The sequence below is a fragment of the Panthera onca genome, chromosome A3 (assembly GCF_046562875.1).
Source record: "Panthera onca isolate mPanOnc1 chromosome A3, mPanOnc1 haplotype 2, whole genome shotgun sequence".
Taxonomy (NCBI): Eukaryota; Metazoa; Chordata; class Mammalia; order Carnivora; family Felidae; genus Panthera; species Panthera onca.
In genome coordinates this window covers 21,349,292-21,374,643 of record NC_138341.1, presented here as the reverse complement: position 1 = coordinate 21,374,643, position 25,352 = coordinate 21,349,292, and the positions used below count along the sequence as shown (strand labels likewise).

The window sequence follows — 25,352 nt, the reverse complement described above, 5'->3', positions numbered from 1 at the left end:
CAGAGCCTGGAGCCTGTTTCCGATTCTGTGTCTCCCTCTCTCTCTGCCCCTCCCCCATTCATGCTCTGTCTTTCTCTATCTCAAAAAATAAATAAACGTTAAAAAAAAAATTTAAAATAGATGGGAGATTTTACACTGGCCTCCATGATGGTGAATTTTAATAAAACCTTTCTTCCCCTCTGAGCAGGACCGATGCTGTGTGCTGGGCCTCTGCTGGGACTTCCGTGCCCCTGGCGGACCACCCTGGTGGGCAGCGCAGCCTTACAGGACGCTCCACTGTGTGTTGACACTTTCAGGCACCTTCAATTTATTATCTTATGTAATTTTCATGCTCATTCTGCAAGATGGAGGCTGGTTTTCCTATTTGGGAGATGTGAAGACCCAAGCTCCAGAGGTAAAGTGATTCACCCCGGTCAGTGGCAGGCCTGATGTTTAACCCTTGCGCTCCTTCCCTCTCATTAAAAAAAAATAGTAAGATAAAAAAAGAGCTTACACTGCTCATTTCCCTTTTGTTTTTAAAAATAAAGCCTAAAACATTCTAAGGCCCCAGTTTTTTGGACAGGGCAGCTGGAGTCCCAGCACCCTCACTCTCTGATTACACACTGTTCCCCGCAGAAGCTCGGGGGCCCCTGGGACTTGGAGCTGCTGATAGGGAGAGTCCCTCCTCACCCAAGAAACCGTAATAACCTGCTGATTCCCACACTGCCTGAAGGCTTTGCTTGTCAAATATCTCTTCCCCCAGAATCTATTTTAAGGAAGGCATTTGGTGTTTTCTTTTATGATGGAGCTGCCCAGAAAAATGGGTCTGAGGCTCCAGAAACTGCCACGGAGTGAGGAACTCAGCAATGAAGGGCTGCTCAGCTCCCCGGGGTCCCCAGTGCCAGTCCCCTCCCTTTGTGGTGGGGTTACAGGGAGGACAACAGCACATGAAGCTTCTAACCCAGCCATGGGAAAATTGCCCAGAGAAACCAGTATGGTGGGTGGGGCTGTAGGTCTGGAATCAGGCAAACCTAGCTTGGAAAGCTGGCTCCGTGAGGAAGTCACTTAACCCTCTCTGGGCCAGCGGTTTCCTCATCTGCATCCACCTGTCAGGCTGTTACGCAAAAGTTAAGCCTTTAACACATGCCTAGGACACCAGAGTTACTTTAAATGGTGGAGTCCCGGTAAATTCATCGCCCTGGAGGCTAATCGGTGGAGTCAGGTTGCTGGGGGTGGGGCTGAGGTCCCTGTGCTCCGGATCCCAGCCTGCTGCCAGATCAGATCACGTGGCTGCACGGCTAGAGTCCACAGCCAGACAGCCCTTTGCCAAACGACTCACATCTCTGGGCCTCAGTTTTCTCATCTTTAAAAGGGAAGGTGAAGAGATCATAAAAGCTGCTATTAAGGGCTGCCCGGAACTCCCCTCATGATCTCTGCCAGGCAGGGAGGCCTTGAGTGTGTGAGCAAGGACAGCAGGACTGGCATGGGGAGGAGGCGCCATGGGCAGAGGGACAATTCCCAAGAAGGGGCGGCGGCTATTACTCCTTTCCCACAGAATGGGCCCAGCTGAGTCTGGAAAGCACCGAAGCCACAGCGTCTATACCCGCTGCTTTCTAGAGGAGGACGCTGAGGCCCAGAGCAACCAGGTGATGGGCTGAGGGAACTTTCGCTGAGTTTATGGGACAGCCCAGCTAAAACTTAGGTCTCCAGACAGGGTTAGGGAATACCCTACATGTTTTAGAAAATATGGTGCTTAGTTCTGGTTTGAATTTGCTCACTGACCTCTCTTCTTTGGAGAACCACGTTTAGCTTATGTTCAGGAGGAAATCTTAGGGTTGTTAGCTCCTGCGATCCCACTTCCTGATTTAGTGCTAGGGCTGCAGGTGGGGTGGTGGTGCTGGGGGGAGCCTGCCAGGGGTGGGTCACTGCACCCAGGCCTGTGGGGGATGCAGGGGGTGGTGACAGAGGAGGACCTGGGTGTCTGGTGGTCTTCTGTGGCAGCAGCTGCCCCGGGGGTCTGTGGGGAGGGCAGGGTGAGGCCTTAGGGACGGGGTGCTGGAGGCTCCCCAGCCCGTGTGGCCTCAGCCTCAGGGTGGACAAGGTGCATCCAGGTAGCAGCAGAGAACCCACAAGAAGCTCAGCTGGCATCGTTGATGGGAGTCCGAGAGCCGCCGAGCAGTCTCTCGTGCTCGCCCTCCTCTGCGGGGGGCCGGCCCCTGGACAGGCGGGCCAGCAGCGGCCGGTGCAGCCCGTTGTAGAGGGCGGTGCCCAACAAGAGGATGAGGAAGCCCAGGATCTGCAGCGGGTGGAAGGCCTCCCAGCCCAGCGCCAGGCTCAGGGCCCAGATGACGATGGTGCGCAGGCTGTCCAGCACCATGCGGGTGGTGGCGCTCAGTTCTTTGGTGACGCTGATGCCCGCGAAGTTGAAGAAGGCGATGCTGCTGATGTTGCCCAGCAGCGCCAGGGCGATGAGCGGTTGTCGGCCCACCTGGCAGAAGGCGTCCAGCGTGTCCTCCAGCGTCCCTCGCGGGTTTCCGCTGAAGGAGCCGGCGGGGATGTAGTACATGGGCACCAGCAGCAGGGAGAGGATCACGAAGCCGAAGAGGCCTGTGGGAGTGGAAGAAGTATGCGGCACTCTCTGCCCACCCCGAGATCTCCAGCTTAGCCCGCCCAGCAGGGGCTCCCCTGGTGTCCCTCCCGCCACCCCTCCCAGCTCCTCCCTCACACCTGCTCCTCCCTGCAGGGCCTGGGGCTGCCTGCTCATCTGGAATTCACAGCGGCCTGCTGAGGGGGCTCTAGCTGCCCTCTTCCGCTTTAATCGTGTTTTCCGTCTGGACCCAGAGTAAGACACGCGTTATATCGTTACCAGTATATGTGTGCGCAGGCACGGATACGCTTGTATGCGCACTTTCACAAACCAACAGCCACCCTTGCAATGTTCTCTGGCTCTTTCAAATTCTATGGTATTCATTTAAAAAAGAATGGCCGCTGCCGCCACTGCACTGCTCTCCCAAGTGTGGAAAAACACCGTTCTCTAATTCGGTGCCATTGGTCTGTGACCAGGAGCTGGATCTGAATGTAAATCAATGCGCTGCTCCATTCAGAAAGTCTTGCAAGGGAGAAAAAAAATGAGTGGATCCAAACAAACTGCTTGATGATGCGGTTGACTAACTAGTCGATGATCCAGCTGATTAACACTGTGCCAGAAGCCCTCGGCGCCCTGTGGGCCAGGCGCACACAGCTCCCTGACTGGCCCGCAGGCCACACTTGGCTAGGACTGCTCTATTCTGCCCTGCTGGTTTCATACCTTTAAAGCTTATCTGCTTTGGGAGTTACTTTCCTGCTCAAACACCCTTCATGCTTCTAGGCGGCCTAGATGGCTCAGTCAGTGAAGCGTCTGACTCTTGATCTCGGCTCAGAACATCTCATGGTTCGTGAGATGGAGCCCCGCATCGGGCTCTGTGCTGGAAGCGCAGAGCCTCCTTGGGATTCTCTCTCTCCCTCTCTGTCTGCCCCTCTCCCACTGGCATGTGCACATGCACACTATGTCTAATAAATAAATAAAACATGAAAAAATAAAAACCTTTGGCGGTTCCTCCCTGCCCATCACGGAAAGTCTAATCAACTTCCCGGACGTTCAAGGTTCTCCGGGATAAGACCCTGACCCATTCACTTCCTGATCACTGTCCCAACATCAAACCCATATCTCACCCAACTACTCCTCACTGGTTTCCACATTCACGGCCAGCTCCCCGCGTCTTCACTTTGTCTGGAGTTCCCTCCTTCCCACTCCTGTTGCAGCTCAAGTGCCACCTTCCCTGTCCTAAAGACACTCAGATGTGCTTGGCAAGTGACACATCATTTGAGCACAAGTGGCCTGAGCCCAAATGCACTGTCTGGTCCTTTCTTGCTGGCCAACTCCTCTACGGTGGGGCATGTATCCCCTTCATCCTCCAGCTCGGCCCCCCTAGCTCCTGGCTCTGTGCATGGCAGGCGTCAGAGTATCTGTCAACACACACGTGGTGAAGGGAGGGAGGAATGGGGGGGGGTCACCCCCTCCCCGTGGACCCTGGCACCTTGCCCCGTGCTCCTGCTTGTGTGTCCCCTCCACGTGCTGCCCTCCGGGGTGTCCCGGCAGCAGCGCCCTGCTCCCAGCCCCCGTGCTCACATACCCTCAGTGCCAACTGCCCGCAGTGGGTGCACATTATGCCTGTAGACGAACTTCTCCTCTAGCACCATCTGGATGGAGACGATGATCTGGGCCATGATGATCAACAGGTCCCCTGTGGGGGAAGTGAGCCAGGGTGAGACTGGGCTGTACGGGGCCGGGGGGGCAGGGATGGAGGATGGCTGTGGAGCCAGAGGCAGGGTGGCAGGCCCAGTGCAGGGTTAGACGGCCCACAGGGACACAACCACCCCCACAGCCCCTGCCTTTTGTAGGACACCATATAGTTTATGACGCAATCATGACAGTCCTATGCCTGGTTTCCTAGTCCCTGAGGGGTGGGGTAACCCCGCAGGGCAGGCACTGTCACCACTCTGGGCCGAGGCTCCAGAAGGCCCAGAGGCCTGCCTGGGACTGCGAGTGGCACAACAGGGTGATAAGCAAGTCTTTTGAGAAGCACAAGCCTTTGTGATAGAAATTTCTGGTTTAGTCCGTCCTCGGAGGACCAGAGGGGTCCCATCATCATAGAAGAGGCTGCAAGGCCTCCTTTCTGGGACGTGGGGATTACTATGATGATGACCTTCAGCACTCATGCCGGGCTGGGTACTTAGTAAATGCTCAAGAGACATCCGTTCCCTTCCTCTCGCAGACCCAGTAGTTTGTGTGTTTATCATGACACAGACCTTCTCCCTCCTGACCTCCCCTCCTTAGCCACCCCTCTCTCATGCTGCTTGTGCCTCTGTGCACTCTATCCGCCACCTCGAGAGCAGGTGCATGCCCAAGTCGGCCCGTAGGTCCCCCATGTGCCCTCACCAAGGGCCTGGCATACAGAAGAGCTTGCAAAAGTCTGTTGACGGACTCTGTGCTTGGTTCCCAGGGAGGACAGGACAGGATGGGCAGCCCCTGGGTCCCTGGCCCTTGTCGTACCTGTGATCACTTCGCTGAGCTTGTGCTGATCATCATGCTTGCTCAGAAGGTCAGCCAGGCCGACGACCACCAGCCCCGCGATGGTGGCAAGGATGCCCAGCCACTGGCTCAGCGCCAGCCTCCGCCCCAGGAAGGCCACCGAGAACAGGCCTGTGAATATAATCACTGCTCCCCGCAGCATCTGGAAGCTGGACGCACTGGTCATGTTCAAGGCTAGAAGAGGAGAGACACACAATGTTAGCTCCCAAGGGCCGAGGCTATCTTTTCACTGAGGTGTCCTCAGGGCTGAAGACACACCTTGCACGTAGTATGTACTCAGTAAATCTTGTGTGTGTGTGTGTGTGTGTGTGTGTAAGTCTGGGAGTGGGGCAGGAGTGAGATGAACTGGGGTGGGGGTGGCTGTTTCACCAGTGGCCCCTCGGGCTCTTCTCAGCCTGGCCCAGTTACTCACCCACATACATGATGCTGGTACCCGTCATGTCGCAGAGGGCTGGGGGCAGGAAAAGAAGGGGATTGAAGGGCTGCTGGGGATCCATGCTGCCCTCTGGGTGCCTCGCAGCTCTGCACCGGAGCAAGTAGAAGGCAGCCAGGCAGGAGAACTCTCCCAGGAACATGCCCACTGCCTGCAGGGGACAGAACCCTAGAAGTTTAGAGCTGGAAGGAGAATCACCTTTGACAAAATTTTAACACAGCCTTTCTTCAAACAAAAGCTTATCTATAACTTGATGCGTCCAACAGACAAAAGCAGAGCTACTGTGTGTGTAAGGCCAGACACTACCTCCTGGGTCTAAGCCCTCAGCTCTAGAAACATCCAGATGGGAACCTTAAGGCTGTGTACAGCTGGTCTGAAAACCATCAGGGTAGGCCAACCTCTGGTCAAGCTCCAGATTGAGAAACAGAGGCTCAGAGAGGGTTAAGAACTTACTTAAGGTCACAGAGCAAGTCTGCTGGCAGAGCTGGGGCTGAAATACTAGCCTCCCGCTTCCCAGCCTAGCGATAAGGTGCTTTCCATTTATGGTGTCTGCTCTATCCCAGAGGAGTCCGGGCTGCCCATGGGTGCAGAGCGGGCTTTGCTCCTGGGGTTGATGTTTTCCAAATGTGTCCTGACTTGGACGTGGGAGGGCTGGCCTTACAGCGTCTGGGGCAGGACTGCTCACCAGGACTTATGCAGGCCTTCCAGAGAGGGCTGTGCCCTCTGCCTTCTTCCACGGGCACTCACACCCTGGCGTCTGTCCTGGGGAGGGAGGGAGGGAAGGAGATGGTTCTCCTGGGAGCAGGGGAAGGCACCACCCTGGGTCAGGAAGCAGCAGGGCCTGGTGGGCACACGTGACCTAAGGCCTGGGTGGTCAGAGGTGGGGAGGCAGGGACGGGGCTAGATACCTGAAGGAAGGGATGCTGGAAGCTGTGTTCCTTGCTCCCTCCGCAGCCCGGGGCCACGAAGTTGTCTGCCCACCTGCAGCGGAGAGAGAGAGAAGGTCAAATCCTTGGGCGCATGCGGGCTCTGCAAGCCTGGCTCTGGGGCCTGCGGACAAGCTGGCTCCTCTCAGAGCCAAGAGGCCAGACTTAGGGGACTTGGCCCAGCGTGACACTCCCGCTCGAAGGGGCCGGATTCCACAGCACAAAGTCTTTATCTAGGACTGTGGACAGGAAGCGGGGGCCTAGAAACTTTTAGCCAAAATACAGCATTTCCTCAAACTGGGAACGTAGCCCCGCAGTACCTGTGACTTTGTCACACGCACAAGTCACAGTTACTCTCATCAGCCCATCGGAGTCCTTGCGGATACTGTGAAGTGCCAATTACATCCATCGCTACTACAAAATTACGGCAATTAGACCTACTGCTTATAATCTTGTGTTAAGAAGCATATACACACATATTACTCTATCACAAATAGGATTTTTCAATGTTCTGATAACTTTACCTCAACATAAGTGGCTTTTTCTGTAATCCTATCCTTTATCTGCATATTTTAAAACAACATTCCAGGCTTTACCAGACTGTCAAAGGGGCCCATGGCACGAAAAATACCAGGCGCCTGTGGTCTACGAGGGCATCTGGGCCCCGGGAAATGACTGGCAGAGAGCAGCCGGTCACCTTCATATCACCTGAAGGGTCTGGAGGGTCTTTCTAGCACTGACTGTAAAGCAGGTAGCAAGTGCGTGGCTCTAGCAGAGGGGACGCCCAGCCGGCACCCTGGCAGATGGCATAACCGAGTGTGGCGTGCTTCCCCAGCAACCCCAGGACCCCTCACGGCCCTGTGCCCTGGCAGCTACTGCCAATCATTCTGCACCGTCTGCCGTCCGTGCACTACAGCTCCCGCCCCTGAACTTTGTTTTTGCTGGGCTTTGTCGTGTCCCTGAGGTCTAGTCTAACCTCTTCCATTTGAAAGTCCTTTAGATATTTGGAGACTTTTTCCACCTTCTTTTGAATCTTCTCATCTCCTGCCTAAAGAGCCACAGCTCCTCCTAACCTTTTAGTCCCCTGGCTGCTGACTTCTGGAAGCGTGCAGGTGGGCCCGGGCCCAGAGCTGGGTGATCTGGCTTGGACTGAGCCTGGCAGGAGGGCACCCCCACCCCCCTCATGTTGCATATCCTGCCGTTCGTCGACATGGCTTCAATCGCGTCTGTCATATCACAAGCTGACTCAAGCCAATGCAGACCCAGGGCAATGTCCTGCGGGCCGTGGACCTGCTCCTTGTGTAGCACCCCACGCATAGGTGGCGGCTGTCTGTAAACCGCAAGACCCAGGACTTTCTTTTTCTTAAATGTCCTTCCTTGCAATGTCTGTCAAGAGCAACCACACGGTAGTACCTAGCCCTACTCTGCTGGCCCGTTTCTGCAACAAGGCCAAGGTCCCAAAAGGTAAGGGGAGGCTTCTGTTTCCTGTGCCCTCCACAGTGCTACAAGTATGGGCCACTGGTTAGGGCCTGGGTTTGACAAAGATCCTGGCCAGCCCTGGCTTCTCTCTGCCTTGAGTTTGAGGAGGGGACCAGGGAGCTCTTTCCCACAGCCCGGGGCAAGGGCATAAGGCCCGGATGCTGGCAGCATGAAGGGCAGGTAGAGCTCCTGGGCAGCCATGAGGGCGAGACCACATCCATTCACTGATCTGACCACATCCCAGGGCCAGTGAACAAAACAGGGCCTGGCAAACTTATCTCACAGTGAATGAGCGGGAGACCCCGGCACTCCAGAGATGCCAACAGGGGCAGGTAGGAGGGCCTGTGGTTCTTGGGAATGGTGAGGGTCAGAGGAGAGCTGAAGGGTGGGAGTTCTGACAGGACTGGTTGGAAATGTAGGGAGAAATCTGGGTCAGGGGACCAGGCTGTGAGCAGTCCCAGTACCAATGTGGCAAAGAAAGCCCCCACTACAGAAACCACCGGCTCTCTGAGGTCTCACTTCTGTCCGATTCGCGGCAAGTTCGGGCTCTTGAATCCCCGGGCAGGAAGGACTACTCTCACTCTGGGAGGACCTGGGGGTGAGGCACCCAAGTGTAACAGAGGAGATGCGAGGAGTAAAGAGGTTAGGCTTTACCAAGGTGTATAGCCAACTGCCCCAGGTCAAGTCAGAGATGGAAATTCCTGGAGCTGGAGCCAGGGCTCTGCCAGGAGGAATGAGGGAGGTCCTGCCAAGTCCGTGAAGGTCAGCCAGAAGCTCAGGGCGAGGGCATGCGTGCAAGCCCCTTCCTCATCATGGTACTACACCCAGCATACATGGTAGGCTCACAAAGTGCCCCCCCACCCCCACCCCACCTCGATCTAGGGGTAGAGCCATCTCCCGGGACTCCCCCTGGGTGACTGCCTATGCAGCTTATAGCAATGACAACTCACATGTCTCACTGTGTGTTCCAGAGTCACTATCACTTAAGAGAGTGGAAGCTCGGCATCCAGCAACTTCTCTATCTCTGGACCCCCAGCTCCTGGCACATTACTATACGGAAGCTCCAACATTTTGTGGTCGGATAAATGGGACTGCCAGACTCCACCTAGCAAATAGGCAGGTACTACAGTCCAGAGGCAACGTCCTCTGGGTCCTAATTGCCCACTTGGGTGAGGTGCCACCTGCTGGTGGGGCCGGCCGGGCTTGTCCCCAGGGGTGGGCAGCGAGTGCAGAGCCGGCTGTAAGGCAGATGCTGAGCTCCCCCTCCTGCCCCAAAGGCCTTCTTTGCTTTCCCCAAGGGGTGGGTCTGCCTCAACAAGTTGGGGCTGGCAGTGTTCCCAGCTTGGGAAATGGAGTCCTCTTGTATCTGAAGGCTCAGAGCAGGCTTGCAGCCCAAGGGATTGGGTGTCAGGACCGGCTGCCCTGCCCAGCCTCTCTGCAGGCAGGGAAGAGTTCGGACCTGCAGGCACTTAGGGCTGGAGTCAGGCTTCTCGTCCTGGTCCTGAGACAGGCTTCAGCTCACTGTGTCGGCACAGGTGGACCCCAGACAGCACAGAACAAGAGACCAAAACCAGCTCCAGTTCGTGGGGGGATGACAGCAATGGCCCCTAGGGTGGGGTTGTTGTTTGCAAAACGCTTCACTACGTGTTTTTAGGAAGGTACAAGTCACTGAGCACCGACTTCGTGCCAGGCCTGTGCTGAGCACTTCACGTACTTCATTTTCCAGGCGGGGACTTGCGGGCTTGGGGTGGAGGGGTGGAGGGAGCCGGGCTCAGACTCACACAGTTAACAAAGGGCCGGGTCTAGCGCCAAACCCAACTGCTCACATGCTTTCCGAAGAGGCGGTAGGATATGTGGAAAGCTCACGACTTTTGAGCCTCATAGGTAGGACAAGTGAATAGGTTTCTCATTTATAAAATAGGGATGATAGGGGCGCCTGGGTGGCTCAGTCGGTTAAGCGGCCGACTTCAGCTCAGGTCACGATCTCGCGGTCCGTGAGTTCGAGCCCCGCGTCGGGCTCTGGGCTGATGGCTCAGAGCCTGGAGCCTGCTTCCGATTCTGTGTCTCCCTCTCTCTCTGCCCCTCCCCCATTCATGCTCTGTCTCTCTCTGTCTCAAAAATAAATAAAACATAAAAAAAAAAAATTTAAAAAAAAAAAAATAAATAAATAAAATAGGGATGATGATGCCAATACTGATGAACTGTCAAAAGCAATAAATAATAGGAGATATGTAAGAGGTGGCCCATGGCGGGTAGTCAATGAAAGTCCTTTTCTGCCCCTTCTCCCTCTTTCCCCTCTACTGAGCAGGAGTCTCACCCCTCGTGTTGGGTCAACATTGCCTGCTCTGCTCCAGCCCTAAAGCTTCTGGGAGAGCACCCATTCTCTGGGACCCACGCTGCTGGCTGAAGCAGGGGCGGCTGGAGGGGCCACAGGGCCAACAAGTGCCGATACAGGAGAAGAAACGCAACCATCATCTCAGGAAGCACCTTATTTGACAAAGAACCCGGGGACCAGAGAGGGCTGGCTTGAGGGACACGGGGCTCCTCGGGTGCAGAGGAAAGGCCAGCACCCAGGGGCCTCCTCCTCCAGTTCTGTGCTCCTTCCTCAGCACCTGAATTTCTCCCATCACCTTCTTATTCCAGATTCTTCCCACTCCCCTCGCTGAAGTGGAGAGAGGTCAGCTCTGCAGATGGGCCCTCTCTTCTCTCTAGATACTGTACCCTAAGGGAAAGCCACGGTCTCATGGGCAGGAGGCCTGTGGGACCCCGCAAGGGTCCGGCTCACGCTACATGAGTAGATGCCTTCTGTTGGCGGAGACTGGCTTCTTTTAGATGGGGTCTCGGCAGGCCGGTGGAGGGGGCGGTGTGGGCTCTCCGTGCTGGGGGTGGATCACTCTGGCATGGCCAAACTCAAAGCTCAGCATTCTGAGAAGCGTGCACAACCACGTGAGGGCAGGGGGTGCGGACAGACTGAGGATGTGGCTGATGGAGCTCCCTCGGACTGACCGGTTGTGCGTCCCATCCCCCTCACAATCTCTGCCACTTCCTCTGGCGCCCCCGGCTTGTCAAGCCTGGTGAGTCAGCTTCTTTCTCCTGCCTGGGACCTTTGGAAGGGCCACAGAGCTTCTCCACTCTCTGGGTGTCACAGCGGTTGGTAATAAACAGTCACGAGCCCTCTCATCTAAGAATTGCAAAATCTTCCTCAGTGGATCCCTTGTTTCTGGGTGGAAGGTGGGGAAATGACGCCCATTTTACAGATGAACCTGAGGCTTGGGGAGGCCCCATGACTCACCTAATCCCATAGCTTCCAAGCCTTGCAACTCTTTCCACTCTACATATGGCCCTCCTGAGGCTGGCAAAGGAACCCTCTGAAGCAATTATCCAATGCCAGCTCGTGGGATTTAAGGGTAGGGACAGCCACCAAGGCAAAAGTTAGAGCTGGCACAGAAAGGCCATATACAAGTCCTTCCCTAATAGAGGCCCGGTGGTTCCAGGCCTCCTGCCACCTTCCTGGCAGGGTTCCTGCACCAGGGGCCTGACTTTGGAGAGGAAGTCACCCCCCCCCCCCGCCCCCCACCGGCCCCTCCCGGGCGGGGTGAGCTTCCCGGTCTGCGGCGGTTTAGGTGGCGATCTGAGCCTTACTCAGTGAGTGTCTACTTGACACTGGCTCTTTCCATGCAGCCCCCCAGCGGGATTCAGGAAAAGGGGGCTCTGAAAGGGACAGGACCCAACAGGCAGGCTCTGGTTCAGACAGACAGCCCTAAGCAGTGCTGAGCGGGGGAAACGTTTGGTCTGCAGGAGACACATCAGCAGAAGGTCACGGTGAGGGGGGGGCGAGGGCAGCCAAGAAAGGAGAAGCAGCTACTTCACCGGGAGGGGCCCTCTGCCAAGGCCCGGGGACAGGGCCACGGGGCCAACCTGATGGGCGGCTTTCCCTCTTGTGGGTATGTGCCCCCTGCCCCGGCCCCAGCCAGGGCAGGCCTGTCTCCTGCAGCCTTCCCAAACCTGCCGAGCGGGCAGTGGCCCACTCCAGGGGAGAGCTGCCCTGTGGTCCCAGGACAGCAGGTGGCATGTGCTCAGCCACTTCCGTCTCTACTATGTTTAGTCTCCCCTGGACCCTGGGGACAGAAACGTGCTCCTTTTAACAGGCCAAGGAACCGAAAGAGGCTACTGGAGATGCAACATGGGAACCGAGAGCAGCCCCTGGCTCCAGGGGGGAAATAAGCAGGGTAACAGCAGGATCCCCTGGGCTGGGACGCAGGCCTGCTGCCCAGTCCCAGAGGTCGAGCACTCTGGTGGCAGGGAGGGGAGCTGCCACTTGCGGGATCACAACTCCCAAGGGTCACGCTTGGCTGCTCTTGCCTGCGGAGATACGAGAGGAGATTCCCAAGGAAGAGCGGCTTTGGGTTCTGCAGCTGTGGAAGGACTGGGCTAAAATGCGGAGACCCAGGATGGGGCGCCTGGGTGGCTCAGTCGGTTAAGCAGCCGACTTCGGCTCAGGTCATGATCTCGCGGTCTGTGGGTTCAAGCCCCGCGTCGGGCTCTGTGCTGACAGCTCAAAGCCTTAAGCCTGTTTCAGATTCTGTGTCTCCCTCTTTCTCTGACCCTCCCCTGTTCATGCTCTCTCTCTGTCTCAAAAATAAATTTAAAAAAATGTTAAAAAAAAAAATGCGGAGACCCAGGCTCCCACTCTGACACCAGTCAGCTGGGCCACAAAAAGAAACTTCTCATGGGACCCCGACCACAGATCGTGGGAATGAGAATGGGTGATTTCTACGTTTCTAACAACTTGAAATGCCCTGAAAAATGAATAGAGAAGTCTCTAGCCTCATCCCATATTGATGGTGAAGAGCCCGGATTCTTGAGCCAGATTGCTTTGGTTTAATTATCAACTCTGCCATTTGACAGCTGACTTGAACTTGGGCAAGCAATTCCACCTTTCCATACCTCAGGCTCCTCATCCGGGGACAACGAGCATATCTCCTTCACAGGCTGGTTACAAGAATTCATTAAACTAACACGTGAAGGGTGGCCGCAGGAGGACCGGGCACGGGATGCTCTCTGGATAGCAGTTGCTTAGTTAGCACTGGCTGTGGTCACATTCTAGCCAGTCTGTCCCTGTCAGAAACTGCAGGTCAGAGTGTGAGTTCAAATTGCTAATTCCCATCAGGATGTACATAGTTGCTCTCTCACATTTTCTCTCTGAGGGTGTCCTTCTCACAGTCTGGCCTTAGAACAATGTTTGGGGCCCAATTCTGGTGGTCCATCTGGGGTAGGGAGGCTCCTGAGAGGCCCCACATCAGGTGACAGGATCAAAGGCTGGGTCCTCACATGGGAGTCTCTTTCCTGTCTCTGAGGCAGCCTCCAAGGGCAAGGCTTCCTGGGGCCAAGGATGCCCCTGGCCTCCTACCTGACCAGGAAGGAGCTGAGTTAGCACAGTTTACCCCAGTAGTAACTGGCAGTCTCAACTGTCCTTGGGGACAGAAGCCCTGGCAGACCCACGGCCACTCTGGAAGCACTTGGCTAAGGCCTTAGCTAGTACGACAGATGGGCAGACAGACAACTTGGCCGCTGTGTTCAGATCCTGAGAATGGGAGCTCTCATGTTGAGTCACCTTTACAGTTAAGGGCTCAGCAAAAGCAGTGACCTTCAGGAGGCCACAGGGCCCAGGAGACCAGCTCAAGGCACAGACGCAGCCGGCCATAACCCAACCAGAGACAGTGGGGTTCACCCAGAGCTTTACTTCCTTTGGAGAAGGGAGGACACCGTGGTTGCCAGGCTGTATATTCTAACCCCTTCACCTCTGATTCTAACCATCTCAAGCTTTCTTTTGGTTGCTTCAGCCTCCTTCCCTGAGTCCAGACAGTGCCTTACACCCTGTAGGCACCTTATACATGTCTGATCAACTGAACAGGATGCCTCTCTTCCAAACTCTCCTCTGGAACATGTCTCATATCACTGATGGAGTGTGCTAGAAACAAACACCTCAAAAATGAATAGGAGATGACTGCCCCCCTCCCCCAGCCCTCAGGGGGCCTGGAACACAGCCCAGAGGGTGACTGGCATGCCTCCCCCTTGCTGTGGAGGCTGGCAGGGCCCAGCTGGAAGTGAGGTCTGGCTGGGAGAGGGCCACTGTCCACTGTTCTCCACGTGCACCTTGGAATCGGTTCAGAGAGAGGCCAGGATCTGGGTACTGGGGGCTCTGAGATGGTAAACAGAGGGGGCAGGAGAGCCCTGTCTTGAGGCGGGGGCAGAGCAAGAGACAAAGCACTGCCCAGACAAGGGGCTGCCTCCAGGGTCTCCTGTGCACTACAGAGAGGAGGCCGTGCTCAACCCCTCAGTCTCATGACAGCCCTGGGTCCTCAAGCCCTAACCTCCTCGGGACTATTACCTCTGTCGCACAAGCACCTCACCCTCATGCATCAGGGCTGAACCGCCCACCTGCCTTCCCTGTCTGGGTTAATGACACTTGTATTCTCGCAGGCAGAAACCCTGGACTGGTCATTGTCTCTCCATCCCGTGGGTCAGGGTTTATGGCTTCATTCTGTACCTGGTCTCTCCCACCTGTCCCTTCCTTTCCTACCTCCCTCATCTGCTATGCAGCAGGCTTGGAGTGGTATTCCCTGCACCACACTACTCTTCATCTTGACCATCAGGTTCATCATACCATTTGTAACCTGTCACTTTCTGCTCAAAAGCCCTTCTTTGACTGTGGGATTAAGATGCGGCCTGGGCATTTGGGGCTGGTTACAATACTCTTCGATGTGACCTTGCTCTTGCCTGCCTCGACGTCCAGCCACATGTAGATATCCCACAGAAATTTCAAGGCCCAGCTGTAACCTCTCCTCCGTGAGAAGCCCACGGGGCACCCCTTCTCTGTCGTCTCCACGCTCACGGATTACTCGGCCTGCATGGGTTCTACCGCAGCCCGTGTGAACAAGTGTGGGAGTGCCCCTTCACCCCACCTCTGCCTACAGCTCTTGGAGAGCCTGCCTCCGAACCGAGCGTTGGGCTCCAACCCTCCCGTTTAAAGACGAGGAAACTGAGGCACGGAGACGGAAGGTGACTCGCCGGGATCAAACACTCAGCGATCAAATGAGCCGGGGCTTGGGTCCTCCAGCTGGCGACCCGGCCTCTGTCCATATTTCCCCGGGCCTCGCGCCCCTTAGGGGCCCCCAAATCGCTTGAACCGACCGGAGAAACTAGGCGAGCCGGTGAAGCCGGGAAAGGAGAGCCGAGGAAGGGGAGGGCGAGGAAGGTGCGCGGGGTCGCTGGCGCTCTCGCGGGCCGCGGCAGGTCCGGCTGAGCCCCCTCCCCTTCCAGCCAGGCCCGGACTCACTTGGCCGAGAGCGTGTTGATGGAGCCGGTGACGAGCATGAGCCCGGCCAGGAACAGCTGGTATTTGGTCCAGGCCATGGCGGCGAATGCAGGGAGCGAGAAACTGCAGGGACCCCCGGGACCTCCGCGCTCGCTCCAGGTAGCAGCTCCCGACCCCGTCACCAGGGGGTCTCGGGAGCGAGCGCTTCCGGGCCGGGCGTCACGTGACCAGTCCAGGTCCCGCCCCGCGCCGTGGCCCCGCCCCGCCAAGGAGGGCGCCGGGCAGCCGTGCGGAGGCGGTGCGGAGCCGCCCGGGGCGCGCCGGTCCCCACAGCGTGACGGTGGCAAGTTACGGACCCAGGTCTCCCCATTTGTAAAAGCGGTGAGAATGCATTGTTGATGTCGGAGCGTTTTGTAAACGGTTTAAAGAGATTGAGCTGAACGATGTCGGAGACGAACCACAAAGTGGAAACGGCCTTTTGCGAGTCTCGTCTGAACAGGGAAGCGCCCGGGAGGCCTGGAACGTGTCCCTAAGATGTGTTGTTCACATCTGCCAGAAAAGTGGCGTAGTCCACTTTTGGTCCCCGGGAGACCATGTTATAGCTGAGGAAACCAAATCAAAGCAAGTCAAGTGATTTGCGTCATTACGATCATGCTAGTGAGTGATGGAGTGGGGGGTTTGCACGCGGGTTCTTCAGTCTCCTTCAGATCCCTACCTCTGACACAGCCCCTCCACCAGGGCTGCCAACGTGCATTCCCAGGATGCTTCTCTGACGCATCCGCGGCAGAAAGACCTAGGTTTGGTTGCTGAGGATTTCCGGCTTTTAAGATCCTAGTCCTAGTTCTCAGCGCCCCCCACCTCCCATGTCCTCTTGTTCTCTTCTCCAGGCCTCTAGTCTGCACCTCATGCCTGTCACATCACATGCTGGAGTGTAAAGCCTTGGGGAAACTGCTTAAGACCCAGGGGACACATTTTCCCCATTAATGCAGATCTTGTTACTCCAGGTGCCGAGGTGCCGACACAGGACCTGTCTGCCAGCTCCTCCTTCTTGCCCTAACACTGCATTGAACTTGTGAAAATGGCCAGGGTTGAATCAGAAAAACTCTGAAGGGACTGCACCAGACCTCTTTATTGCAGGAAGACCTGAAAGAGAAGGTGCACGAGTGGGGTCCTGGACAAAATGTAGGAGGTTACTAGGGGAAGGGCTTTCTTGGAGGAGGGAATGCCAGTGGGATGGCACGGAGGCACGAGTGGACATGGAGTGTGTTTGGGTCCCACAGACCTGCCAGGAACTTTTCTGCTTCCTTCACTGGAGCTTGCTCTCTTCTGTCAGCGGGAGACGTGCAGATACAGAGGAGGGTTCTTCCCAGCTTCTTGTCCTCAGTAATGCAACTAGTTTCATGTGACTTATATATTTTATTTATTTGTTTGCATGATTATTTTCATTTTTTAAAAATGTTTATTAATTTTTGAGTGAGAGAGCACGAGCAGGGGAGGGACAGAGAGAGAGGCGGGGACAGAAGATCCAAAGCGAGCTCTGGGCTAACAGTAGTGAGCCCGATGTGGGGCTTGAACTCATGAACCGTGAGTTCATGGAGATGATGACCTGAGCTGGAGTCAGGCGCTCAACTGACTGAGCCACCCAGGCACCCCCATTTTACTTTATTTTGCAAGTTTATTTATGTAAGTAATCTCTACACCCAACGTGGGTTTTGAACTCACGACCCCAAGTCAAGAGTCGCATGTTCTTCTGACTGAGCCAGCCAGGTGCCCCATTATGTGACATTAAAAGGAGTCCATGCAGTTATCAAAATACATTCACCGAGACGCTGAGGCCTGTAGAGGTGCATGAAGGCAGACAGGCAGACCACACCAGCTGGATCGCCCCATCCCTATTGGAGACAGTTCCTACAGGCTATAGTGACATACTGGATGGGACTCTGGACCATTTTCCCGACAAGCCAAGGGCTCTGTCCTGAAGTAAACATTCCTAATGACCAGTGGTGTCACCAGCCCGACATGATGTCACTAACAGCACAGTCTTTGTCTGTGTCCACAGCCACATCATACAATGAATTTTAACTTATCACAGTGTTCTGACCATTCATCAAGCTGCTGTCCCTGGAGCCCAGGAGACAGGAGGATTTTGGGGGCAAATATACATGGAACCCCCTAAGTGTCAGGCCCTGAGTCAGGTGTGGGGCCCCAAAGACAAGCAAGACAAGACCCCCGCCCTCCAGGAGATCAGGACTTTATGGAGCACACGAGTAATCACATAGTAGTGTGAGTAAGAGGCACAGGAAGTTGGGAAGGGGATGGTTTCCCTAAGAGGGGCAGGAGCGAGGGCATGACAGTGACAGTCAGTGCTGTCCTGGACCAGGTGCCCCTGTCTGTGCCCACCTGTGCTTGACCTTAGTCCTCATAGCAGCCCCATGAAGCTGGAATTCTAGGGATATTTGAGCAGGGACTTGAAGGAGAAGCAGGATTGTTCCAGGTGGAGACGGGGGCATTCCAGGCAGAGGCCACCATGTGGACACCGTGGAGGTGGCCAGCCAGCCTTCACACTGACAGCCTAGCCTGGCTAGGCTGTTTACAGGTGAAAACTAGGGTTGACATTAGTGACCATAGGTGGCAGTGAGCCCAGGACAAAGGCACTGGGGTCACAGGAGATAGATTCTGAGAAAAGTAGAGAGGAATCTGGGTGGGTATGTTTGCAAAATCCTCTGGATTCTTATTTGATGAAATTCAGGGATAGAGCTTAATCCGTATGTTGGGTACAAATTTGCCACATAATTTTGGAAGCCCTGGTTTCCTGGGTTAAGCAACATGTCCACAAAGCAAACCTTAAAACTTTCTGAGCCTGCAGAAAGTCAAAGGTGGGTCAGTCTTCTCTGTGTGGTGATCTTGGCCATCAGAGGAACAGCTGTCTTATAATTGCTCAGATTTGATTGTCTTGATTAAAGGCAGCAGCTTCTGTGCTGTGAGTTACATGAAAGGGAAGAAATTTAGCAAATTTTTAGCAAAGGGAGGAAATTTACTAAGCGTTAGGGGTGCTCCTTCCACAGAATCCTGTGTGTGGATAGGCTGGTAGACGGACAGACATACGACGTTCTTCATGATCCTCTAAAGGTTGCAGAACCTAGAGGAATGGAGTAACATCTGTGCAAGTTGTCCTAGACTAGGGAAGAGAGAGAGGGTGGCCTCCAGCGGGCTCTGTCCCTTAGAGTAAATTGACCATGGGGTTAGTCGCTTAATCACTCAGCGCCCTACTTACCTGTCTGTAAAGTGGAAACAATAGCATTCAGAGCTTGTGTGCAAAGGGAAGGAGGACAGACGCAGAAGTGCAGTTGGAGGCCCCATGGGGAGGATCAGTGTAGCTGCTGTGAGGTCAGGGCTGGTCCAGCAGAGAGGTACACAGAAGGATCTGAGGCAGTGCATTAAAAAGCACTTCGCATGATTTGCCTAAGTGCGTGATCCAGGCTTCTGGCCGGGGACATTTTGAATCAATTTGCATTACCTCCAAAGCACCTCTAATTTCCGGAGTCAAATACAAAATGTGTCACTGCAAACTCCTGCATTTGTATGCAGAGCTTACTGCCTGCCCATTTCTTGTCTGAAAGATTGAACATTGTCCTGATCAATTTAATCACATTTTGGATGAGGAGAGTTACTTTACCCAGGAAGGGACAGAGAGATACGTGGACAGGGAGTCCAGGACGGGCCTGTTTTGTTCTGAACAGGCTTTTGCTGTATGTCCTTGGGCCATTTCCCTCCTGGGTACTGTTCCCCTGCTAGAATGTGACCTCCCTGTGGGCAGGTGACAAAGACTTCTTTTGCTCAACCAGACTTTAGTCCTGAATCTTCTCCTAGGCTCGTATGGACACTTCCATATAAAATCCAGTTTTGATAAGAGCCCTGCTAAGTTAGTGTAACCAGAACCCTGTATTCTCCATATCTCTGATGGCCTTCCATATCTTATCGGATTCTTCATCCCCCACCATCTCCCAGGTGTCTGATCACCTGGGCCTGTCTTCAGCATGAATCCGGTTAGGTTGGTTTAGCCAGAATCCCCGTTTATCGCTGAGGTTTCTTCTTAGTCGTTTTCCATCCGCCGACTCCCTGCCCCCACTCCTTGGTTATAAATTCCCACTTGCCCCTGCTGTATTTGGAATGGAGCCCGATTCTACACCAAGGTCTCTTGTCCTCTAGCGCAATAGTCCTGAATAAAATCTGTTTTTATTGCTTTAACTACTCTCTGGCCCTGGTTTTTCTCTGACACAGGGTTAGGTGTTCAGGTGCCATCACTCACAACAGGGTGGGTGCTTTGGGGCAGCCATCTGAGGCTGGGAGGAAGAGGGCAGGGTCAGGTCCCAGCTGTTTCCTGGGAGAGCAACTGAGACAGTAGATCCCGTCCGACCAGACCTCACCTAGGAAGGGAATGTGAACAATCTATACTGGTGGAGAGGAGGTGGGTGTTGGGGTTCACCAGCTCTTTCCGGCTGACTTTAGTGGTTTCTATGGTGACTGGAGATGATTAGATTAGGAATCACCTGCTCCTTCCAGCTTCAGACTCTCATAAGGTCATTCTCAAACCTTCTCTCTGCCTTTCTTCCTTAGCGTCTTTTTTTGAAGCCCCTTCCATCTGTCCTTTTGAGCCGGTCACTAGATCCTGGAAGCTGGTGTTTGGGTTGGTCCTCTGGGAGCATGATCAAGTTGGATCCCGATAAAGCACAGACTTCCAGTTAAATTTGATTCAGATCAGCAATGAATCATTTTTCAGTGTAAGCATATCTCCAAGGTTGTGTGGGAGGGTACATTTATACTAAAAGTGATTCATTATTTATTTGAAATTCAAATTTAACTGGGCATCCCGAATTTCATCTGCTCACACTGGCACCCAGATCAGTCCCCTCACTCACAGAATGAGCCATGATGGTGGCTGCACTGAATTGGTGTGTCTTAGGTAAACATCGTCCTTTGAATATGCTGCTGAGTAAGCCCATGATGTTTTCTTTTTCTGAGTCTGTTAAGTCTCTAAATTTACATCAGCCTCTAGGAAATGAGCCTCACACAGGGAACCCCCCAGGCTCCTGTGTTTAACACCCTTCCGGCTAGGGGTGAGGGCATCTGTAGGGGATTTTTTTTTTTAAACGTTTATTTATTTTTGAGACAGAGGGAGACAGAGCATGAACGGGGGAGGGGCAGAGAGAGAGGGAGACACAGAATCCGAAACAGGCTCCAGGCTCTGAGCTGTCAGCACAGAGCCCGACGCGGGGCTCGAACTCACGGACCGCGAGATCGTGACCTGAGCTGAAGTCGGACCAACTGAGCCACCCAGGCGCCCCTGTAGGGGATTTTTAAGACACAGACGGGGTTGAGCACTCTCTCGCTTTTGCATACGGTTTCCCAGGTCCCTTGCAGCCCAGACCCGGAGCCCGCATAGGGAACACCTCATCTAGCCTAATGTTCTTGCTTTTCAGGTTAGGAAGCCCAGGCCCAGAATGCAGGCGACTTGCCCAGGTCAGTAGTGAGTGACTTTGTGAGCTATATTTATTTATTATGTATTTATTTATTTGGATTCAGTTTTTATTAATTTAGTTTAAACCAGATCGTAATAAAACAACTCTCCGGCCCTGTATATGCTTAATTTACATTTAAAACAATACAACCTGTGGGGGCACCTGGGTGGCTCAGTCGGTTGAGCATCTGAATCTTGATTTTAGCTCAGGTCATGATCCCAGGATCGTGGGACCAAGCCCTGCGTCGGGCTCCTGGCTGAGTGTGGAGCCGGCTTGGGGTTCTCTCTCTCTCTCTCTCTCTCTCTCTCTCTGCCCCTCCTCCCCCTCAAGTTCTCCCTCTCTGTCTCTCAAATATATATATATATATATATTTATTATATTTATATAATATATTTATATATAAATATATTTATTTTATCAAAATTTATTTTTATATATTTATATATTTTTAAATATAAATAAATAAATATATATATATGTGTGTGTATATATATATATACATATATATACACACACATATATATATACAACCTGTGAACAGACTAACTGAAAAAAGATTTAAAACATTTGGGAAAAATTGAACATGGGCTGGACAATGAGTTATTTCTAATTTTATTGGTTATATTAGTTTCTAATTGCTGCTGTAACCAATGACCATAATCATAGTGGTTTAAAACAATACAAATTTATTGTCTTACTGTTCTGGAAGTCAGAAGTCTGAAATTTAGTCACTGGACCAAAATCAAGAACTGTGTTCCTTCTGGAGGCTCTGAGGGAAAATCTGTTTCCTTGTCATTTCTAGCTCCTAGAGCCTGCCTGCTTTCCTTAGATCCTGGCCCCACGTCACTCTGACTTGTTTCTGTAATCACATCTCCTTCTCTGACCCTGACCCTCTTGCCTGAATGATCTAGGACACCCTCCCCACCACCATCTCAAAAGCCTTAATTTATTTTTTAAAATCTTTACTTATTTATTTTTTAAAGTAAGTTCTAGGCCCAACGCAGGGCTTGAACTCATGACCCCAAGATCGAGAATCACATGCTCCACCAACTGAGCCAGCCAGGTGCCCCTCAAAAGCCTTAATTCAATCACATCTGCAAAGTCCCTTTTGTCACATGAGAGAACATATTCACAGGTTTGGGGCAGTTAACGACATGAATATCTTTAGGGGTCCATTTTTCTTCCTACCACATTTATGATAGAGGTGTCTGAATTACATTTCTGAAAAAAGTTCTTAGCAATTAGAGACGGGGTAGTCCCAGGTGAAATGATTTGCTTTAAAATGCTCTTGTTATGGACTGAGTATTTATTCCTGCACCCCCAACCTTTCCATTCATTTGCTGAAGCCTTAATCCCCAATGTGATGGTATTTGGAGATGGGGCCTTTGGGAGATAATTAGGGTGATATTAGGTTAGAGGGTAGAGGCCTCATGATGGGTTAGTGGCCTCATAAGAAGACATTTCTCCTCATGCACACACTAAGGAGAGGCTATGTGAGGACACAGGGAGAGGGTGGCCATCTGCAAGCCAGAAAGAAAGTTCTTATGAAGAAACAAACTGGGCAGCTCCTTGACTTTGGACTTCCCAGCCTCCAGAACTGTGTGAAATCGATTTCTGTTGTTTAAACTCCCCAGTCTACGGTATTTTGTTATGGCAGCCGGAGAAGACTAAGACAACTCTAGAAAAAGGAGAAAAGAAAAAAAAAAAATCCCCCAAACCAAACAGGGAACAAGAATGGCAGAAATTGCTGGTTGTGGAAGCTAAGTTTTGGAGACGTGGGGCTCTTGTACTATTTGAAAGATTTTCTGCGTGTTTGAAATTTTCCACAGTAGAAACAAATATGCAAGTTTTAAAAGAAATTTTAGAAGTTTTAATTGAAGTAGAGCTGACATATAATCTTGTGTTAGTTTCAGGTGTACAACATAATCATTCAGTGATTACATACGTCACAAAATGCTCACCTCGGTAAGTATAGTTACCACCCGTCACCATACCAAGTTATTACAGTATTATTGACTATATTCTTTGCGCTGTACTTTTTATCTCTGTGACTTCATTACTTTACAACTGGAAGTTCATACCTCTGAATCTTCTTCACCTATGTTTTTTTAAAACTTTAAAAAATTTTATTTATTTTGAGAGAGAGAGAGTGCTAGTGGGGAAGGGGCAGAGAGAGGGGGAGAGAGAATCCCAAGCAGACTCCATGCTTAGTGCAGAGCCTGACTTGGGGCTTGATCCCATGACCGTGAGATCACAACCTGAGCTGATGTCAAGAGTCAGACACTTGGGGCATCTGGGTGGCTCAGTTGGCTAAGCGGCCGACTTCGGCTCAGGTCACCATCTCACAATTCATGGGTTCAAGCCCCACGTTGGGCTCTGTGCTGACAGCTCAGAGCCTGGAGCCTACTTCAGATTCTGTTTCTGCCCCACCCCTGCTCTTGCTCTGTCTCTCTCTCCTTCAAAAATAAATAAACATTAAAAAAAAAAAAGACACTTAACCAATTGAGCCACCCAGGGGGTCCTTAATCCTCTCACCTCCGGCAACCACCAGTTTTTTCTCTGTATTTATGAGTCTTAAACATGTAATCTTTATGAAACTAAAACACAAATAGATATGTAAGTCAATGGAAAAGCATAGAATGTCCAGAAATACACCCAAATATTTGTAGGAATCTAGTAAATAAAAGTGTGGCATTTCAAATCAGTAGGGATATCTAAAAAGTATTGCGACAATTGGTTAGATATGTGGGAAAAAATCTGGGTTCTTAACTCTTGCCTTATACCAAAATTAATTCTAATTTGATAAAAGATTTGATTAACTAGAAAAAAATTAAACCATAAGTTTGCTAGAAGTAAACATGTGAAGCCATTTAAAAAATTGTAACGGTGTTGGCGGGGGTGGGGGGGTGGGGGGTGGGGGGGTGGGGGGAAGGGCCTTTCTAAGTGTGATACAAAACCTTGCCTGGAGGAAAAAAAAGCATAAATAAAATCAAAGATAGATGCCTCTGAAAAATATTTGCAACTCATGTCACAAAGGGTTAATTTCCTCGGCATGTAAAGAGGTCTCAGCAATCAGTGTGATAGGCATTTCTCCAAAGACAGTATATAGATGGCTAATAAGAACAGGAAAAGGTGCTCAGCCATGCTTAGCCATTAAGGAAATGCAAATCAAAACCACAGTGAGGGCGCCTGGGTGGCTCAGTCGGTTAAGCGGTTAAGCGGCTGACTCTTGGTTTTGGCTCAGGTCGTGACCTCACAGTCGAGGGATTGAGCCCCACGGCAGCCTCTGTGCTGGGCTTCCTGCTGGGTATGGAACCTGCTGAAGATTCTCTGTCTCTCCCTCTCCATCTGCCCCTCCCCCCCCCCTAAAAAAAAAAAAAAGAGTGGAGCAGGGAGGGGAGATAACAAGTCCTGGAGAGGACTTGGAGAAACTGGGACCCTCATACATTGCTGGTGGGAATGTAAAATGGTACATCTGTTTTGGAAAACAGTTTGTTCCTCAAAATGGTGAACATAAACATAGAGTTACCGTAAGACTAAGCAATCCACTCTGAGGTATTTTTCAAAGAGAAATTAAAAGATACATCCACCTAGGGTGCCTGGGTGACTCAGTTAGTCCGGCAATCGACTGTTGATTTCAGCTCAGGTCATGATCCCAGGGTCGGGGGATCGAACCCCATATTGGGCTTGCACGAGCATGGAGCCTCCTTGGGATTTTCTCTCTCTCTCTCTCTCTCTCTCTCTCTCTCTCTTTCTCCCTCCCTCTGCCCGTCTCCCATGCTTGCTCTATCTCTCTCTGTCCATTACCTCTTTCTCTCCCTAAGCAAACATATGTCCACTCCAAAACTGTTACAATAACGTTCATTATTTATAATAGTCACAAAGTGGAAACAACCCAAATGTTCATCAACCGAAGAAAGAGGAATACCAACTGAGGTGTATCCCTGCAATGGAATATCATTCAACAATAAAAGGGAATGAATTTCTGACATCTGCTGCAACATGGGTGAACTTTGAAAACAATATGCTAAGTGAAAGAAGTCAGCCATATGATTCTATACGTGCGAACTAAACATCCAGCATAGGCAAAACTATGTCGAGAATAGATTAGTGGTTGCTTCAGTCCGGCAGGGGTGGTGAGGACTGGAGTTGGGGGGCAGGGACTAATAATGGGTACCCTGGGTTTCTTTTTGTGAGGGAGACAAAATGTTCTAAAATCCAGCGGTGGTGATGATTGCACAGCCTGCGAAGAGACTAAAACCCCTGAACTGTACGCTTTATGTAGGTGAGCTTTGTGGGATGTGAATTGTTTCTTAATTAAGATGTCAACCAAAATTTAATACAAACAAGACCAGAAACAAAAAGGAAAATGGACATGAACATAAGCAGACAATCCATGGAAAGGGAAGTGCCTCTTAGACCCATGAAAAGAGGTTCAACTTCACTCATAAGAAGAGAAATATAAATTAAAATGATAATGAGTACCATTTTCACCTATTTGGGAGATTTTTTAAAAATATTTTTTTAAGTTTATTTTTAATTATTTTGAGAAAGATATGGAGAGTGT

General features: G+C 52.2%; 1 protein-coding gene and 1 long non-coding RNA gene across 2 annotated transcripts; one reads left to right on the top strand and one right to left on the bottom strand.

The window, feature by feature from the left end:
- Window positions 1-141: 141 nt before the first annotated feature.
- Window positions 142-15,506, bottom strand: SLC35F6 (solute carrier family 35 member F6). The gene is made up of 6 exons (XM_060650565.3): window positions 15,288-15,506; window positions 6,452-6,524; window positions 5,523-5,694; window positions 5,072-5,284; window positions 4,152-4,262; window positions 142-2,586 (listed from the first exon to the last, which is right to left on the bottom strand). The coding sequence occupies exons 1-6, from the start codon at window positions 15,362-15,364 to the stop codon at window positions 2,117-2,119; spliced, it is 1,116 nt and encodes a 371-aa protein (XP_060506548.3). The 5' UTR covers window positions 15,365-15,506; the 3' UTR covers window positions 142-2,116.
- A 21-nt stretch (window positions 15,507-15,527) lies between these two features.
- Window positions 15,528-22,768, top strand: LOC132690301 (uncharacterized). Its single transcript, XR_009615335.2, has 3 exons — window positions 15,528-15,647; window positions 20,747-20,786; window positions 22,693-22,768. It is a non-coding gene; the product is annotated as an uncharacterized LOC132690301 (long non-coding RNA).
- Window positions 22,769-25,352: the final 2,584 nt, after the last annotated feature.

Excerpts from the sequence above, each read along its gene's own strand:
- SLC35F6 (XM_060650565.3), bottom strand. The coding sequence starts at position 15,364 with ATGGCCTGGACCAAATACCAGCTGTTCCTGGCCGGGCTCATGCTCGTC. Across the intron at positions 6,525-15,287 it reads ATCAACACGCTCTCGGCCAA|GTGGGCAGACAACTTCGTGG; the intron begins GTGAGTCCGGGC and ends TCTCCGCTGCAG. Across the intron at positions 4,263-5,071 it reads GCTCAGCGAAGTGATCACAG|GGGACCTGTTGATCATCATG; the intron begins GTACGACAAGGG and ends CTTCCCCCACAG.